The sequence below is a fragment of the Anguilla rostrata genome, chromosome 8 (assembly GCF_018555375.3).
Source record: "Anguilla rostrata isolate EN2019 chromosome 8, ASM1855537v3, whole genome shotgun sequence".
In the NCBI taxonomy this organism is placed as follows: Eukaryota; Metazoa; Chordata; class Actinopteri; order Anguilliformes; family Anguillidae; genus Anguilla; species Anguilla rostrata.
Genome location: NC_057940.1, coordinates 17,388,169 through 17,406,272, shown reverse-complemented (window position 1 = coordinate 17,406,272; position 18,104 = coordinate 17,388,169). Strand labels below are relative to the sequence as shown.

Here is an 18,104-nt window from a genome sequence, read left to right as displayed (position 1 = left end):
TTTGTGTGAATATTTCTCTTAAACCATTTTATGCAAATCCTACACAGCATAACAACTGATGCAGTTTGGCTTTTAAGAAAATATATAAATAACTTTTGGCACCAATATTTTTGGCACAATACATATTCACCATGATGCTTCATATCCACCATGATGCTTCATATTCACCAGGATGCTTCATATCCACCATGATGCTTCATATCCACCATGATGCTTCATATTCACCAGGATGCTTCATATTCACCAGGATGCTTCATATTCACCAGGATGCTTCATATCCACCATGATGCTTCATATTCACCAGGATGCTTCATATCCACCATGATGCTTCATATCCACCATAATAAATATCCACTGTGCTACTTCATGTCCACTGTAATACTTCATATCCACCGTAATGCTTCATGTTGTACATGGGTTCATTGTGTCTTCATGCTTGTCTCTCACTTGGTGTTGGTAATTAGCTGGCCATTTTGTAGTATTAAGCTGAGTTGTACAAACCCCGGTTTGGCATTTTCCTCTATTAGTCCGGTACCCCCAGGGTCCAGAGTACCTGTCTGAAGTGGGTTCATTAGAGGCTTTTATTCAGCAGGTGTGTGGTAGGGCAAACTCCCCTTTTTCAGATGCTGAATATCCAAACTCGATAGGGTTGGATATACTCGACTGTCGTTTCAGGCTGATGCTCCGCTGTGCAGAGAGAACGATGAGGGCCCACGCAAAGCAGTGGACAGGATCTGGGGCTCGTACTCGCTTTGAGGCTAGAGGTGCTTGTTTGCTTTCATTGGTTCCCTGCATTTCTGACCACTGTTTGAGTGGCATGTGCTCTTATTGGTCCACAGGGAGGAATGGGGAAGGGTACGTGTGCTTCTATTGGTCCACAGGGAGGAATGGGGAAGGGTATGTGTGCTTAATTTGGTCCACAGGGAGGAATGGGGAAGGGTTTGTGTGCTTCTGTTTGGTCTACAGGGAGGAATGTGGGAAGGTACATGTGCTTCTTTTGGTCCAGAGGGAGGAATGTGTGAGGGTATATGTACTTCTTTTGGTCCACAGGGAAATAGCTGGTAGGTATGAGTGCTTCTATTGGTCCACAGGGAGGAATGGGGAAGGGTACATGTGCTGCTTTTGGGCCAGAAGGAATAAGTTGGGAGAGTATGTGTGCTTTTATTGGTCCAGAGGGCTGAGGGGCGGAGTCAGACAGTCTTGTGCTTGGCCAGCAGGCAGCCGGCGAGCTGCAGGGTGCAGCGGACTGTGTGGAGGTGCAGCAGCAGCAGTAGCAGCAGGACGGCGGCTCCAGCGCTGCAGTAGATGGTGATAACCGTGCTCTCCTCGGGGAGGAAGCACTTGGACAGCATGTAGCTGGCAGAGGAGAAAGAGCCCTGCAGGACACACAGTGATATTCAAGATCAAATCCGCAAGCAAGCCAAACCTTTGCTTTCCTGACCCTCTGCTATAGAATTGATATCCGTAATATCAGGTGTCCGTGGCACAGTGGGCAGGTTTAATGGCCTTTGTTGTGTTTTTGGACCACTGATTGGATGTCTGGGGCTTGCTCCTTCAGGCATGTTGCTGCGGTCTGTTAACTGAAATCCTAAACTCATCAGGGAGCTGCTGTACTCTGTACAACAAGGCTCTTGCAGTTAATTGATCGCTACATGCAAACCGATTAAGAGACCACATACGTTATTTTCATTTGGACTGTCTGTCACTGGATAGTCTCTTTGCCTCTTTCCTTTGGCCCCAGGCCTGCTATGGTTCTAGTTTAAAAAAAGCCTTACCAGGAAAAAGCTGTAGTTTAAATTGTTTTAGTAACCAGGAGGAAGCTAGTGTTGCAGTTTTAAAAGGCTTAGTTAACAGAATGAAGCTGGGGTTGTAGTTAAAAAGTCTTAGTTACCAGGATGATGCTGGAGTTGTAGTTTAAACAGTCTTAGTTACCAGGATGATGCTGGAGTTGTAGTTTAAACAGTCTTAGTTACCAGGATGAAGCTTGGGTTGTTGCGGTTTCTCCAGCTAAAGGAGGGAACGCTGATCTCGGGGTACTTGTTTGCATGGAGAAATTCACAGGCGCTGTGGGTGTGGCCACTCAGTATGAGGCGGGGCTGAAACCACCAGAGAAGCTGCGGGAGAGGAGATGGGTGGGGCCTTGTGAACGGACACACCCCCGCTCGCACTGACATCCTGCAAACCTGCTTATGCTGAGATTCCTGTAAAATTAACAGCGACGTTCAATCTTGAAGTGTATTTTTATTGATTAGTTTATTTTAATAGTGAATTCTAACCATAAAATCACTACCAAACACATTTTATCCCACTTTTCCATCACAAACATTTACTGAATGATGGCATGGCTAATTTTTGTAAAAAGTTTAGCTTAAAAACAATTTCTGTATCGAAGGGTGGAAATGGTCATTCTGGTTTGTCATGGGAAGATTTTTCCATTTTATTTATTTATATGTACTTCTAAAAATAATTCTCAAGGATCAGAAAACCGAATTTAAAAGGAAATTGTTAACAATATATTCTTGTGTCCTCTTCCCTGAGCATCTTACCTTCCGAGAGGCTTCCTGAGAGAGCACGTCATACTGCTCTTTGAACAGCAGGTGGCGATGCTCGGGTGGGGTGGCATCTTGTCCTGTGCAGGTGGCATCACTGACTCGGTACAGAGGGTAATGCTGTGAAGCGGAAGGGCACAGGGACAGATCTGCGAGTGTGAATGTTCCAGAACATATTTGGCTGACGCCAACGTTCTGAACAAGGAGTCTTTAGAGTTGGGGGGGGGGGGAGGGGTTTAATCTCCTTAGTTGTACACTGTACAACATGTGCATTTGTGAGGGAAATGTTTCTAATACACAGCTAATTAATGGCAAATACAAAATCCATTCTTTGTCTAGCAGACAGGCTTATTCTTGGCACCTTAACAGAGCAGGCCCTTTATTCGTGTACACTGATATTTACTGACAGTTTAACTGAAGCACAGGGTAACAGCAGCACTGCCCCCTGGGAGTTTCAATCTGCCGCCTTATGCTGGTGAGGCAGGGCCCTTACCGGGACTCGCAAGTGTGCCAGTTCCCTCCGCTGCCCTCTGCAGCCCTGCTGGCCTACCTGCAGGATGACAGGCCGGGAGAAGGGGAGCCACCGGGCATCGCTGCAGTCTTCTGCCATGGGGGCTGCCTGCATGCTCTGCTAAATAACAGAAGTGTGTAACACTAACAAAACGCCCTGAAGGTGGTCTTCAGTAAAATCTCATTCCCCAGAGTGTCTTTGCTCCCTGCAGATTACCTTAAAGCACTTAATTGAAAGTCATTTATAGCTCCATTGTTCTCGCGCTGGTGTTAAAATAGTGCATTATGTCGTTACGTAATTTATGTGCTCGACAGAAGCCTGGTCCAGTGCGGCCTGCGTGGCTTAATCCTTTATGTCCCGAACAGTGCACGTCTTAGCTGGATATTTACTGTTCAGACTCACCAGTGCACTCCCTGCAGGTCAAACATACTGCCTTCATGGAGCATTTCCAGTTACCCAAACATTATTGGGTTCCCACACAAATTCAAGGACCTTCTCAGCCATATGAAGGTCCCATAATCAGCTCTGGATATGTGTTGAAGTTCCGGTGAAAAGCAGACACAGTGATCCATGATAGTAAAAGGGGTTTTTGTTAGTCTTCTGTGACATCCAGAAACATAAAACACTATCTGCTAATCTACAACCCTCACCCATCCAATCACCCTTTTTTGTGTGTCTGTCTGTCTGCATACATGTATATGTGTTTGTGTGTATCTTGGTCTGTGTGTGTGCGAGCATGAATGTCTGTGTGTGTGTTCATGTGTATCTGCGCCTGCGTGTGCTTGCATGCATTTTTGTGTCTATGAGTGTATGTGTCTATCTCAGCATGCTTGTGTGCGTGCATGTGTGTATGTGTTTGTTTGTGTGTGCTTGTCTATGTGCGTGTGAATGTCTGTGTGTGTGATTGTGTGTATCTCAGTCTGTGCGTGCGTGCATGCATGCATGTGTGAATGTGTTTGTGTGTGTGTCTATGTGCGTGTGAATGTCTGTATATGTGTGTTTGTTGATGCCCACCTGCAGAGAGCAGTTGAGGTCCTGGGAAAGGCGAAGGAGCTCACTCTCTACTGTCTGGCAGATGGGGCAGCCATCCCCGTGCAAGGCCACACTGTTCACCAGCAGGAAACTGGCTCAAAAAGGATTATTATTATTATTATTATTATTATTATTATTAATAATTTATACTGCTAACATACATAACGATGAGAACAGGCCATTCAACCCAAATGCATTTTACCAACTAAATTGTACCTAGTGCTCTGATTACCTATGGACTAGTGAGTTTCTGCCTCTACTACGTGGCCTGGCAGGCTATTCTACACATTGACTGTTCCCTGCATGAAAAAATTCTTCCTAATGTCTGTACGGAATTTAGCTTTTGCTCATTTCCATGTATGCCACCTTGTTCTACTAACAGAACTCAACCTAAATAATCTCTTGTAGACCGTTGATCCCCTTTATGTATTTAAAACCCTCTATCAAATCATCCCTGAGTCTCCTTTAACTAGGAGAGATTAAGCATCTTTCTTTCCTCATAGCTATTATCTTTCAGGAATCAATTTGGTTGCTCTTCTTTGAACCTTTTACAAAGCCTCTATATCTTTCTTGTGGTACTGTCTCCAGAATTGCACACAATACTTTAAGTGTGGTCTAACAAATGTATAACTTCCTTGGATTTGTACTCAATACTTTTGGCTATATATCCCAGTGTCATGTTGGGCTTTTTTTTTTTTTTTACTGCTACAGCACAGTGCCTAGAACCTGAAAGGCTTTGATCAACCATTACTCCCAAGTCTTTTTCAAGTTGAGCACATTCCAATTTTGTTCCTCCCATGAAATAATCCTGCCTAATGTTTTTATTTCCCACATGCAAAACTCTACATTTGGCTATACTGAATTTCATTTACCAGGTTTCCGCCCACTTGTGGATTTTATTTAAATCTTTTTGGACTACTGCTATACTAATACTGACTACCACACTTCAGGATACATCAGTACTGCCGTGAGTTTGATTTGAACATTTGGCCTTCTGAGAGGAAGTTTCCAAACTGCTGTGCCTGTGCCACACTGGCACTGTCATTTCTACATTTTGCGTGGCCAACTCAGGTGAGCAACTGAGTAAAATTACTGCAATCTGTCCTGTAAAATCTCAGCTGTCTTTAGAATGATTAAAAGCTAAGTGCGGATGGTTTTGACAGCTGAGTTTAATGTGGGTTTCAAAAGTGAGAGATTTTAAGAGTTTTGAGGTCAGTGCACTCACTTGACTCCTTTCCTAGTGACCATTCTGGCAGAGGTGACATTGAAGACCTTCTCGAAGCGCTGCAGCTTATACCAGTTCATCCTGATGGAGGGAAATGAATGGATGCAGTCAGCTGCCATATAGAGAATATACTGCAAATACAGAATATACAGCACAGAGAGAATATTGCATGTACAGCATATACTATTTATAGAGTATACACTACATAGAGAGAATATAATGCATATTATGAAACTATACTGTACCAAGCAAAAAATTATCTTTGGCTCCAAACCTTCACTCTATGAACAACTCTATGGAGTACTTGCTGGTAGTTAATAGTCACCGAAGTCCAAGGGCCAGGAATTGTATATCTATAATATGATATGAAGTACCATCATATAACAGAATTGTACTATTTAATAATAAGAATTATTATTATTATTATTATTATTATTATTATTATAAATATGTATTTATATAGCTCTTATCAAAAAAAGTTACAAGGTGCTTCACATGGATTGCAAAACATTCAAAACAATTAACAAATAAAATATTAGGACCCAGAATTGATCCTAGGGGAACCCCGCATGTCAGAGGGGCAGAAGGGCATGCACAGTTACCAGTAAAACATCTGTTTGATGAGTAGGAGGACAATCAATCAATGGTGAAACAAGAGAATGCCCAAGACTATCCGGTAAAATGGAATGGTCAGTGGTGTTGAATGCAGCACTCAAATCAAGTAGCACTAAAATGGATAGCATCCATACTCATAAGTAGTTAGTCAATTTAAGCAGAGCAGTTTCCGTGCAGTGCAACTGGTGGAAACCTGATTGGAATTTGTCAAAAATGTTATTGCTGACAACAATAGCTAGAAGCTGCAGAGCAATAATCTTTTAAAGAATCTTAGATGCCAAAGGCACCTTTAAAGTCGGTTGATATTTAGATAACACAGATAAATCAATGCGAGGTTTCTTTAAGAGAGGCTGAGCTGTGGCTCACTCTAAAAAACCTTAAAACCAAAAAACTATTTTAAAAGCTATAAAAAATATTAAGAACGGTTTGCAGTTTCTCTCCTCGTTCGCCTAATCACAGAGGACTTCATAATCACATCTCCTCAGAACGGAAATTCAGATTTCCACAAATTTGGGCTAAAATTCTTGTTCCAACAAACCACACCGTCGAATTATTTTTTCCCGACCAAACTCAGAGCTATTTACTCATTTGAATTTTTACTTTTTTACTTCAAACTTACTCGGAATGGAAGCCGACATCGTGGTTCCCAACAAGAACAATCAGCTCTGTGTCTCTTGGGTGACGGAACATCTTGTGAAAGCGCCGGACGTCATCGTCCCAGTTCTGAGCAAGAGGTGAGAGACATTTCTTTCATGTTGCTTGAAGTAGCTGCACCAATTCTGTCTAATATTTCAGCCTATATGCAACTTTAGCCTTAAAGATAATTTAAAATGACAAAGACTGCCATTTTATGAAACGTTTCTTCTTTAACAACTGGTGTCAAGAACTTTGCTCTAAGGTAATTAAAATCGATTGATACCTGATTGTGTGATGTCATTTACATTTATAGGAAAGAAAGAAGAAATCAAATCCTGCCAAAAGTACACATAGAACTTTTATAAGTGAAGCACTTGAATCACAGATTATAAGGTTATTATGTACTTCCTCGCATCAACCATTTTTCATGTTTAAAATTGGTGATTTTCATTTGCACATTTGGAAAGCCCCTTCCCCATCCTTGTTCTGCAGAGCAGAATCGTTTTGTTATTATAGTTTTGCCATTACTAATTCAGACCATATTAAATGCATATCCTGTGTAGCATAAATTGTTGCCTTTACAGTCGGACATTTAATTGAAACAAATATCCAAAAGTCATTGGATATTTAATTTAAGTACAGGCTAATATCCATGGTCGAGGATATAACAGCACACATTACACCAACCGTTATTGGTAACCCTCTAGCCACAAGTCCAGTTCTCCAACCACGTCACCATAGCTCTTGTACGTAAGTTATGTGCAACCAAATTCTTCCATAAACGTTTTCTGTATATCTTCTGACTGACATCTACGTACAGTCCTGTGCACGCACATTCAGTGCATAACACAGATGCGATAAATATTCAACATAGAAGAACGCACCTTTGTGGAACTCCACTTTCCCTCGTCGAAGATGTCTCCAAGAATGAAGACCACCTCTGGCCGCAGTAGCCACATCGCCGTCTGGAAAGCCCTCTCCATCTGCCACTCCCTGGAGTACCCAAGACCCCTGTCAGTCAGGCCCTTCTGTTTTTCACACAGTCAATTCCAATCAGTTTGCTTCCCATCTCTGTTTAAGCGCTTACATAATCACTCCGATTTATCTCTTTTATAACCATTCAGGTTGTCGTCGCTTCATCACCCCAATGAATGACCCTCACTTCGGTCGATAATTTAGTTTAAAACTGATTTCTGAATTCCTTGGTTTCGCGTGTGTCATTTTCTGTATTTTGTAGCTACACTATTAGGCGTCTAACGTTCTTTAAAACTGTATTATTTCTGTCATTTCCTCCCTTTTAAGATAGGCCTTACAGCTGAGCCACCCTCGCTGAAATACATCGTCGTTTGAAGCAGGAGCACAAAATAAAAATACTGACAAGATACAATGTGTGACTGCCATGCCGTGCATTATGCTCTGATGAAAAGTAAACGTGCGTCTAATTCAATTGCGCATCGATCTTCTCTGCCTTCTGCCAAACGCTGTGAAAGAGATGTAGACGTATGTCAACGCATTGATTGATTTATTGTTTTATATTTGACACAGACACGAACTGCTGCAAACTAAATAAAATGTTATTTATTTACGTCATTAAGTCAAAATCACAGACGACTAAATATCCTCGTTCCTGATTAAATTTCCTACACTATCTCTTTGAACGAAATAATCTGCGTGTATTTGATAGTCCTGAACATGTGAATACATACATAGTGAATATGTAATTGCAGACGATAGATATATTTCCGTTGCAATGTCTAGAGAATTAAACTGAAACGTTAGAAACAATAGCGCGAAACACCTTCAAATATGTTTCCGAATTGCTTTGTCGGGTAAAGTGGAATCGCGTTGTATGAACTAGATTTGTGACTTGAAATAATCTATTACTAGAATACATTCGAATTTACATTCATTGCAACTAAATCACGATTTACGCGCGGATAGGCTGGTACATTCCACAATCTACTTCGTGTTCCACATGATTGAATTTCATTCCAATATTTCGACCTAACGCATTTCAATTATAGAAATTTATATTAGGACACAATGATTGCTACACGTGTGTCTATTTAAAAATAGATTAATCTAAATCTATGATCCCTTCCTTTGCTTAACGGAGTAGCTCGCTACTCCCGTTAGATTTCTAGCCAAAATAAATCTAGGAGGGGGTTGTCATAGAGCTTTTTGTACAGCCACTGAGAATAGCTGAGGGAGCTCATCAGATCTACCAAAAAGGCAGGAAAAACGTTCGGTAGCCTACTGTCAGTTGCGTTTTATGTCAGACCTTTCTTCTCGCCTTTTCTAACCTCGGTAGGTTTATACCTAAATTAGAGCCGTGGAATGTCATGCGAGTGAGATTACGCGCGTACTGAAAGTCTGAGTAGCTGTCAATTTCACAGACTGACCTTCGGAGTTTGTCGAACCAGTGTCCCCTGATAGCTCCCAAGAGATGTGTATCCGAAAGGATCAAAGCGCGGAGAATTGGAACAGGCTCCCGGTCTCTGCTTTCTCCGCTTGGTGCACGATCCATCTCCGGCCAAGCACACTGAAAAATTGCTGGATAATATATCAAATACTCACAAAATATAAATGCGCAACTGACGGTCCAAACGACAAAAATGAGGGAACTCCATTTGCCATTCAGTCCTGGCATTATTTTTAGCGACTATAATGTTTCACGAACGCATAATTGCCTGGATACAATCGAGAGACTTCAAAATAATTATTATGGGTGAATGTTCGATGTTGACTGCTGTCATGAATGTCCATCCGTTGAAATGCATTTTTAGACTGCGCTCATTTTTCTGCGAAAATCATCTTCAGTGCGGTAGCCAGTAGGTAGACCACTCATGAGCCCTCAAACGAATTTAGAATAAATTGCATGACCCAGATTACAAACAAATCCGGATGATTCAAAGCATCTTTTCTCACCCCCAAGCCTCAAAATTTAGGTCAGTGATAATCGTGTAAAAAGTGACAGGCGGGCTAGATTTTGCTTTAAAACATCTCCATAGTATTGACATAGATGACGCCTTTGTCACATGGATCTATTGCTCGTCACTTAAAACCCATATATGTATATAATTATGTAAAAGTAGGCTAAACGAAGAATGATGTATTGGTGTTAATATGATTCTCCAACTCGATGTCAAAGGACGATATAAATTAAGAATACATTTTCCAGCTAAGGGTTATAACATCAGCAGGAAAACCGGTGCTTTTGTTTTTACCTTCTGCTAATGATGAAACTATCCAAAAAGTCAATGCACCTGTCAGTCAAACTAGCGGTTCAAATCTGTTGTCAGCAATTCCAGCTAAATGAGATAGGGGCGCCACCATCCACGGCCGCTTCAAGAGGCTCAACTAAGCGCATGCAAAAGCTGTAAATGACGTTTTACGAATGTCAAATTACCAAACAGTTCTGAAGCACTTTCATCGTCAAATCCAAACACAGCACACGAACAAGGAAAGCAATGCGCACTAAGAAAGAAAAAATGCCAGCTCGAGAACGTGTTGTTTTGCGAAGCGGAACGAGGCTGCAGAGCCTTATAAAGCTTAAACGCTTAAACGCTTTAAGTGGGATTCATCCAATTAGACAGTTAATGAGGCCCTATAGAGAGCTGTATTTGTGCGTGCTCCTAGATTCAAATCTTTGGGACCTAACAGGATTATAGGACAAAAGAAATTAGGAAAGATGTCCTCCTTAAAGATAATGTCGATTTACTGCTAAATTGGAACATACTTTGACATTAGTTTAATGTTCACATAAATGTTTATGCTCAAACCAATACACGTCTAGGGGAAATAAATTCTAACAGCGAGCAACTTTGTTATAGCGCAAAAAAATAAAGTCATGCAAAAAGACGTCTTGATCCACTATTGATCACCTTGTTAGGACAGTTTGTGGAGGACAACTACCCAATCACGGGTGCCATACTATAACAACCACGTTTCTTTTAACCAGTTATGTCAGGAGTAAGTTATGTTACAGTATATCCTTGAAACAGAGCAGGAACGGCAGAAAGTCATCTTCATGGGAGTGAGAAGGACATACATTTCACTATACTGAAATACCCTGTGCGGGCCATTGATACATATAAAAATGATAAACCATAAGTTGCGCAAATAATGTATCACACCCACAAATAGGATCACAAAAACGAATGGCTTGTTTTGCTCTTAAACGGATAGAGACAAGCTACATTTTCTAAGCGGATACAGTGTTCATGGATAGTGTTCAGTGTTCAAGTGATCTCACACTTTGTGTGATTAGAAGACTAGAACGGTTCTGATCCTCAGAGGAGATGCCAAAAGGCCAAATATTTTCTTTGTCTCTTTCAACATTGCTAGAAATTTTATAAGTCACCTCATAGGAAATGGAAACATGCAAAATATCTGGATGGAATTTGGTATAGTTTTAATATCTGTCATTAATTATATATATATATATATATATATATATATATATATATATATATATATATATATATATATATATATATAATATAATTAATTATATATATATATATATATATAATTACCTGTATGTGCTTTTTAATTAAATGGGTTTGCATAAGAGAAAGCTATTTACAGCTATACTAATCCTGCTATATGACTCATGTTTACTGGATCTTTGTTGTAGTTTAACCCACAAATTCTTTAATCTGTATGGGAATAACATGAATTCACATACACTGTACATATTCACCTTCATATTTAGTTTAAGCAAAATCAGGCCATCATTACAGTACCGTTGGTCACAGGCTAGAAAATGTGAGTGTTTGTGAATATATTATATTCTCAAAATAAAAGGTTATTTTAAAGGGCCAACAATTACAGATAGTTGTGTAGTACACAGTGAAGAATCATGTTGACTGGCTGTTCAGGTTTTAGTGATACACTGAAGGCAGGATTGTTGAAATGTGTACTACAGTAACAATACATTACATTTATTTGGCAGATGCTTGTATCCAAAGCGACGTACAATAAGTGCATACCGAAGGTCACTGGACCAACTACAAAACACAGGTTCGATAAGGTACAGTAACCATTATGTAACAGTTCATAGCCATGAACACAGTAAGTCCAGTTCACACAGTAAGCATAGGCTAGGTCAGAAAGTAATGTTAAGTCAAACTAGGAGGCATGAGGAGTTACATAAAGACAAGCGCGAATCCGCAATAGCTGCGACCGCACACGTGCATGCATCCATGTATGCATGCGTCCACGCACACCACCTCAAACAAACACGTGACCTCTTCTTTGGCTCATGACCAACCTTTCCACAAAATCTTGTGCAAATCTGTGAATCCATTCGGGAGTTATGCGCATTTTTGTGATAGGCCACGCCAATCGCCATGCCCCCTCTTGGTCAATCGGCCTGAAAAGTTACTCAGCTCTACCTTCGGTCATGACCAACCTCCATGCCAAATTTCAGCCTCCTGGGGCGAAAACTGTGGCCACTACAGGGTGGGACACTTTTGTGAACCAACTGGCCAACCGACCGACCGACCAACAGACAGAGCTATAGACCTGCGGTCGCAGCTAACAATAATAACAAGTGCAATATAAGTGGTGGATGGGGGTACATGTGTAACATGAAATTGCTACAGGAACAAAGAAGAAAGGTACAAGTGATAAGTGATTCTATATTGGGAGTGCCCTGCAGAGTAGTGATAGTTAGTCCAGGTAGTCTGAAGAGATGGGTCTTCAGACTATGGCAGAAGATGGGCAGTGACTGAGTTGTTCATAGAGGAACAGGGAGTTCGTTCCACCACTGGGGAGCTAGGGTGGAGAAGCTCCATGGTAGGGACGAGCAAGAACCATTCACCTGGATGGCAGGGAGTGCAAGTTGCCCTACTGTAGCAAAGCATCGATCGAGCTGGCGTGTAGGACTGAATCATGTCCTGTATGTCCATATTGTATTTTCATGATTTATATTTTACTACCACCTGAATAAAGGGGTTTTTGAATACGCAACACACAAATGTACAAAACAGAAATGCTAAAACTCATTTATTATTTCAAGTGAATGTGTTAAATTATTTTTTTCCCTCAGTTAACATTGGAATATATGTGGGATTTTTAAACACAATTCTGAATCTTAGATTCTTAGATTGTTCTTATCAAAATAATAGAAAACCACTATATTTCAGAAAAATAAAAATTACTTTGACACAGCAGTAATATAAATCAGAATATAGCTGGCTGTACTTTAAAAATTGTTCAAATGTCTCTAGGAATCCAAAAGGTCAAAAATCAATAAACATTTGGCCAGCGTTGTTAAATATTACTTCAGTCACAATCTTTTTTCTTTCACAAATACAAGGCTAAATTTGAGGGAATAGTATTACCACTTCCACTCAAATCTGTGCTCGTAGCTACTATAATAGCATCTCTACCTGTGAACGACTGGTTCATATTTTAAGACCGCGTACAATCAAAATCATTTTTAAATATCAAAAATGGCAAACTTTATATACAAAGGAAATGTCATTATTTTCCTGTTCAGTGTTAATAAAGAAGAATACATTTTTATCTTTCAGAAGAAATTGACTGCACAGGGTCTGTAAGTTGTGTGTTGATGGTGGTCAACTTAGGACTACCTGACAATGTTCAAATTCAGTAGATAGCATATTATGATTAAATAGGGCATGTTCAGACAAGTTAGTGTTCATTTTAATAATGTTTTAACAAAGATAATGATTTTTTTGTTTGTTACAAATGCCTAATAGAATTAATAGGTATGTCTCATCACTTCAACGTCCTCCATCTTTGCCAGTGATTTTCTTTACACCAGCACATCCATCAGCTGAGCTGCTCAGTCTTTGTGTCCGAGGCATACACATGCACAGCTCTCACAGGCAAACTGACGGTGGCCAGGCGTGTAATGAGACAGTGACCCAGCATCACTTCCAGCTCAGGGCAGTGATCAGACTCAGCTGGAAAGGAAACTGTATAAGAATGACTGCGTAAGTCAACCCGCTGTTCAAAGACATATTAGTGTTACTAGCCTATGAGCTATTTTTCCCAAATCATATTTATAACACTGTAGATATCATTTCAAAATCACTGGATGATGTACAAAAACAATGAGCGATGAGGTGGCATTCCCGTGTAAAAATGCAGAGAAACCTGCACACATTTCTCTAAAGATCAAACTATCAAACTTTCTCTAAAGATCATTTTTCCAGTGTTCCACTGTAATAGAACAGCACCAGTGGAAAACCAGCAGTTTAAATGCTGACTTTGACTACGATGAAGCAGGATCTTGTATGCCACATATATTTGATTTTCTACTTGATTGCATGCTCTTCTTATTTCAGTTTAAGATTTTTTCCCAACCCGCCCCTCTTTTGCTGCAGAAGTATGTCCACAAGAACCGGACATTTCTCCTCAGCTTCCCATGATTCACTCTGCAGCAATTTCCAAAAGTAAATGGAGAGCTGGTGCTTTGGGCCAGTGCACAGGAAGTGAACTGAGCCATTCTACAGAACGATGGGGTCTCCATATGCACAACTCTTCTCAATGGCCAGGTTGTACCAGTTTCCCTTCCCATCCTTATATGCACTAGTGACGATTCTCGCCCATCCATCTTCCCCCTATATTAAATATAAAAATAAGAATATCAATACAGCTGCATGCCTGTTACTTCTTATTTGGTTCTACCACTGCTAGGGACCATTTTCAAGCAATCATAGTGTATTTGCAAAGCAGGTACTAAAATTTGACTCAAAAATTATGTCTTATACGCATGCCAGAGTATTCGCCATGGTGTATATAGAGAAACCCTCTTCCTCCACTAGGTGGCACCAGCCAGCCATACTATCAGTTGAAGCATTTCAGTGAGTGAAAAATACTAACCAAGGTCAGAATAAAAAGATGCTTGTTCTGTGGCTTTCATCACTTAAAGATAACAGGGATCACATAAAATGTCTTGTGACCATATCATTGTGTTGTTGGAATGATGATTATTTCACAATCATTGTCCAGGAAGGGAGTCAGATTGGTGCTCTTTCAGGAAAATAACCTACATTTAAAGAAATGTTACTGTTTAACAGATCCGCAGGTGTCATCTCTAATTTTAAACAGGCTAAACCTTTTAAGGTGTCTGATCAATTTCTTTCCCTTTAATGTTTTTCTCCTCTCTTTTCTGTACTTTTCTCCTGGAATTTCTCCTGGTTGTTCCTCTTTATTTGGCCATGTATTTATGAAGGGAGCGGTGAATCAGACGAACCCATGGCTGTCCCCAGGAGTTCCTCATGATCCAGTACTCGGTTCCATCTTCAGACACGCCCCAGCCCGCCACCGATACAATATGGTTCATGAGCGATAGGGGGTGGAACTCTGCAAAGACTCCGCCTCCGTAGGACTCCAGACCATCTGTAGCCATTATACCGCAGCTGAAGGACAGGTGCCAGTCATAACCATTATGCGAGAAACATAGAGCAAATCAAGCCTGATATACAGTTAAAATAAAAAGAAATGGACTGTATTTGAGATTACAGAAATATGTTTCCTACAGTATACAAAAACACAGTTATACTGTATACACATACATGTCATAAAATGTACTCATATAAAACCCCAAGAATCTATAGCCCTTGCCTCTGTGGCAGTACTGCTTATTAAGAGCACTCCCACACATAACCAAATATAATAACTGGGTTTGAAGGGTTAAATAAAAATCAAGCTAAATAAATAAAAATTAGGCTGGAAACTACCACACGTGCAACTGATCAGGCTTCCATTCATATTTTTGAATACATTTGCTTTTCAAAATACAACAGGTAAGAGCAGGGCTAATAAATGAATATACTCAGTCTCTGAGCGCCAGAGATAGCAGCACTCACCTTATGGGCCCATTGGTGTAAATCTCTGCTTTCATCTTCTCTCGTCCGGAAACCTCCCCATAGTCGCCCACTTTCCACAGAGTGTAGTTCTTCACTGTGCTGCATTTTCCAAAGAAGGTGCAGGTCCCGCACTGATTGAAGAGGTCACAGGCTACAATCACAAGGAATACAAACAAGCAATATTGACGATTTCATCAGCTGCTAAAATGGCCAAGCACATGAAATAAAAATGAGAAAGGACACGGTAGCTTGTATCCATAACCACAAAGTGAGTGGCCCGACAAACTGAGGAAAACAGCAGCGGTCCCATGGAATTGTCGATTAACAGCACTGCTCTATCATCCAAGATGTGACCTTTCAATTCAACTGACCCGCCAGAATTTCCAGGTAAATACAAAGGATAGATTTTAAGAACAAAATCACATGGTAAAGATGTTGGAGACGTTGTTGTTGTGATGATCATATTACAATACAAATAATGAAATGATGTCCACACGCTACTCTAACAGTTTCAGGATAGAGTGTATTCATAAACATACAGGACAACATTTGGATACATGCATCAAGGAAAACTTTTCAAGAAAACACATTCCTTGGGGGGCATTAAAACAGTGTGTTGACTTTTATTTATTTCTTGTAAAGTAATCCTTCACACTTTTAGTATTATTGTAATTTTTTAAAAATCTACCATATACCAGTAATTTACCATTGTAGGGTATAGGTGTAACCAAGAGAAAAATTATTGACAGAAACAGTTTGGATATTTTGCACAGATTACCAATCAATTCAGAGAAACAGTACCTTGGTTTTTAGCCTGGTAATTGTTGCAGGTTTCATCAGGAATGCCCTGTCTGTGCGCATACTCATACACCATCAAGTGGTCTCCGCCAAAACAAGACCCCGCCTTCCCACAGTCTATGACATTCTGGACAGACAGGTAAGCAGAAGGCCAGGCCCCTTTCCTCTTGATGTTGATGCGATCTTAAAAGATTAATTAAAAAGCACCCAATCAGATTTCCGTCCAGCCTTTTACGACATATAATTAACAACGTTATATTAATAAACAAAAAATAAAGGTATTTTAACAAGCTAGCCCTCCTATGGTTAATTTAAACATCCAATTTGACACGGCTAGACCAATCAAGGAAGAGTGTGCTTTGTTAGAAGGAGTGACCACTGTTAGCCGGAGTGTCTTAAACCTGCGAGAGCGCTAGTGGCCCCCATGGCCCAGCAGGAGCCGCAGTACTGCGGGATGTGCTGATTCCGAGTGGCGCTCACGTAGTTCCGGCCGTCAATGTTTCGCCAGTCCCATATCGTGGGCAGTTCCGAGACGTTCAGATATTCATGGGGTCTAGGGTAAGTTCTGAAAGAGAGAGAGAGAGAGAAGAGAGAGAGAGAGAGAGAGAGAGAGAGAGAGAGAGAAAGAAAAAAACACGGACCATTGTACATTGACAACTCTCGATATCCTTCTGTTGTGTTCGTCCCAAGCGTTGTTCGAGTATGAGCAGCTTTGCAAGGAGTTACACACTTAAGCGAATGGCTCAGTTAAAGTTATCAGTTTTAAACGAGTTGCAGCTGGCTTGATAGCTAACCTTACGTCAACGCACAGTGCATTAACCGGTAAGCTTGATGAGAATCATTAATGTAAGACTTTAAATAGACTCTCGGTCCTTCTGTAAATTCCACAAGATTTCTAATTAATAGTCAAATTTCACTCGTTCAGGCACCGTCTCCAGCTAGCTAGCGTTAGCTACAAACAACTTTAGATCTCGCCCGGTACCTAGCGCACAAAGTAGCATAGGCTGTATAATGCAACACCAATTTTAAGGTAACACTGTGCTTACTTAACAATTGCTGGTCTCTGGTCCCTTATAGGTTTGTAGCATGAATTTGCGATTTTGCGTACGTCGTAAAAAGCATTTTCCCACAATACAACGTTTATCAAAAACGACAGACTGAATAAAGCTACTGCGGCAGACGCCATCGTATTTAGCCATATGACACAAATAAAAAACACACGTGGGAACTGCGCGTGCGCAGTGAGTGTGCAGCGGCCCTGATGTTTCAATCGTGGGATACCACCGGTCTGTGCGAAATCACTGTTACATTACAGGCATTTGGCAGACGCTCTTTATCCAGAGCGACGTACAACAAAGCTGTTGAGTTCACTAAGACTAATAATTACACTCCACGAGTACCCAGTCTTAACAAAGAAGTCAGATGATTATTTCAGCATTAAATTTATTGTACATAAATTGGTGGAATAACACTACTAATAACAGGACAATCATGATGGTATTTCTTAACTTGTTGACAGTAGACTTGTTTATCATTTTGTATTCATCTGTACGACGTCATTAAAATAGACTGGATCAGACTGAGTCACTGAACTAAATTCATTGGACTGAATGGATGCTTTTTTCGAAGTATTCCCACTGACATGCTTTTCTTTGGAAAATATCTCGTTTATGCACTAGATGGCAGAACAGTCACGTAAAACACAGTCCGTTCATTATATCATTATATAATTAATTATTCGTAATCTCGCCCTTATGTTTATAAATTCATTCTCAAATGAACTATAATATAACACAAAATCCCGTACACCGTTGATCTCACCAAATCATGTATTGATTCTGTTGGTACCATGTAGGTCTATTTAATTCATTAATATGTTGATTCCTTTT

The 18,104-nt window shown here is 40.5% G+C and overlaps 3 protein-coding genes across 6 annotated transcripts in view; 1 reads left to right on the top strand and 2 right to left on the bottom strand.

Moving 5' to 3' along the window:
• Positions 1-64: 64 nt before the first annotated feature.
• LOC135260986 (metallophosphoesterase 1-like) lies at positions 65-10,072 on the bottom strand. Of its 4 annotated transcripts, none has more exons than XM_064346773.1 (9): positions 8,971-10,072; positions 7,453-7,561; positions 6,552-6,655; positions 5,318-5,398; positions 4,075-4,183; positions 3,043-3,180; positions 2,547-2,669; positions 1,974-2,114; positions 65-1,376 (listed from the first exon to the last, which is right to left on the bottom strand). In XM_064346773.1, the coding sequence occupies exons 1-9, from the start codon at positions 9,216-9,218 to the stop codon at positions 1,191-1,193; spliced, it is 1,239 nt and encodes a 412-aa protein (XP_064202843.1). In that variant the 5' UTR covers positions 9,219-10,072; the 3' UTR covers positions 65-1,190. The 4 variants fall into 4 exon arrangements, with proteins under 4 accessions (XP_064202843.1, XP_064202845.1, XP_064202844.1 ...); XM_064346775.1 differs by having other exon boundaries at positions 3,100-3,180; XM_064346774.1 differs by having other exon boundaries at positions 3,043-3,177.
• A 2,493-nt stretch (positions 10,073-12,565) lies between these two features.
• Positions 12,566-17,447, bottom strand: LOC135260983 (cathepsin Z). Its single transcript, XM_064346770.1, has 6 exons — positions 17,262-17,447; positions 16,617-16,780; positions 16,219-16,398; positions 15,418-15,568; positions 14,802-14,967; positions 12,566-14,166 (listed from the first exon to the last, which is right to left on the bottom strand). Exons 1-6 carry the CDS (start codon positions 17,399-17,401, stop codon positions 14,053-14,055), a joined length of 915 nt encoding a protein of 304 aa, XP_064202840.1. The 5' UTR covers positions 17,402-17,447; the 3' UTR covers positions 12,566-14,052.
• Positions 16,638-18,104, top strand: part of LOC135260981 (piezo-type mechanosensitive ion channel component 2-like) — a 92,504-nt gene continuing 91,037 nt past the window's right edge. The window contains exon 1 of the mRNA XM_064346768.1: positions 16,638-16,773. The gene's annotated coding sequence lies outside the window, so the exon portion shown is untranslated. The remainder of the gene's footprint in view (positions 16,774-18,104) is intronic.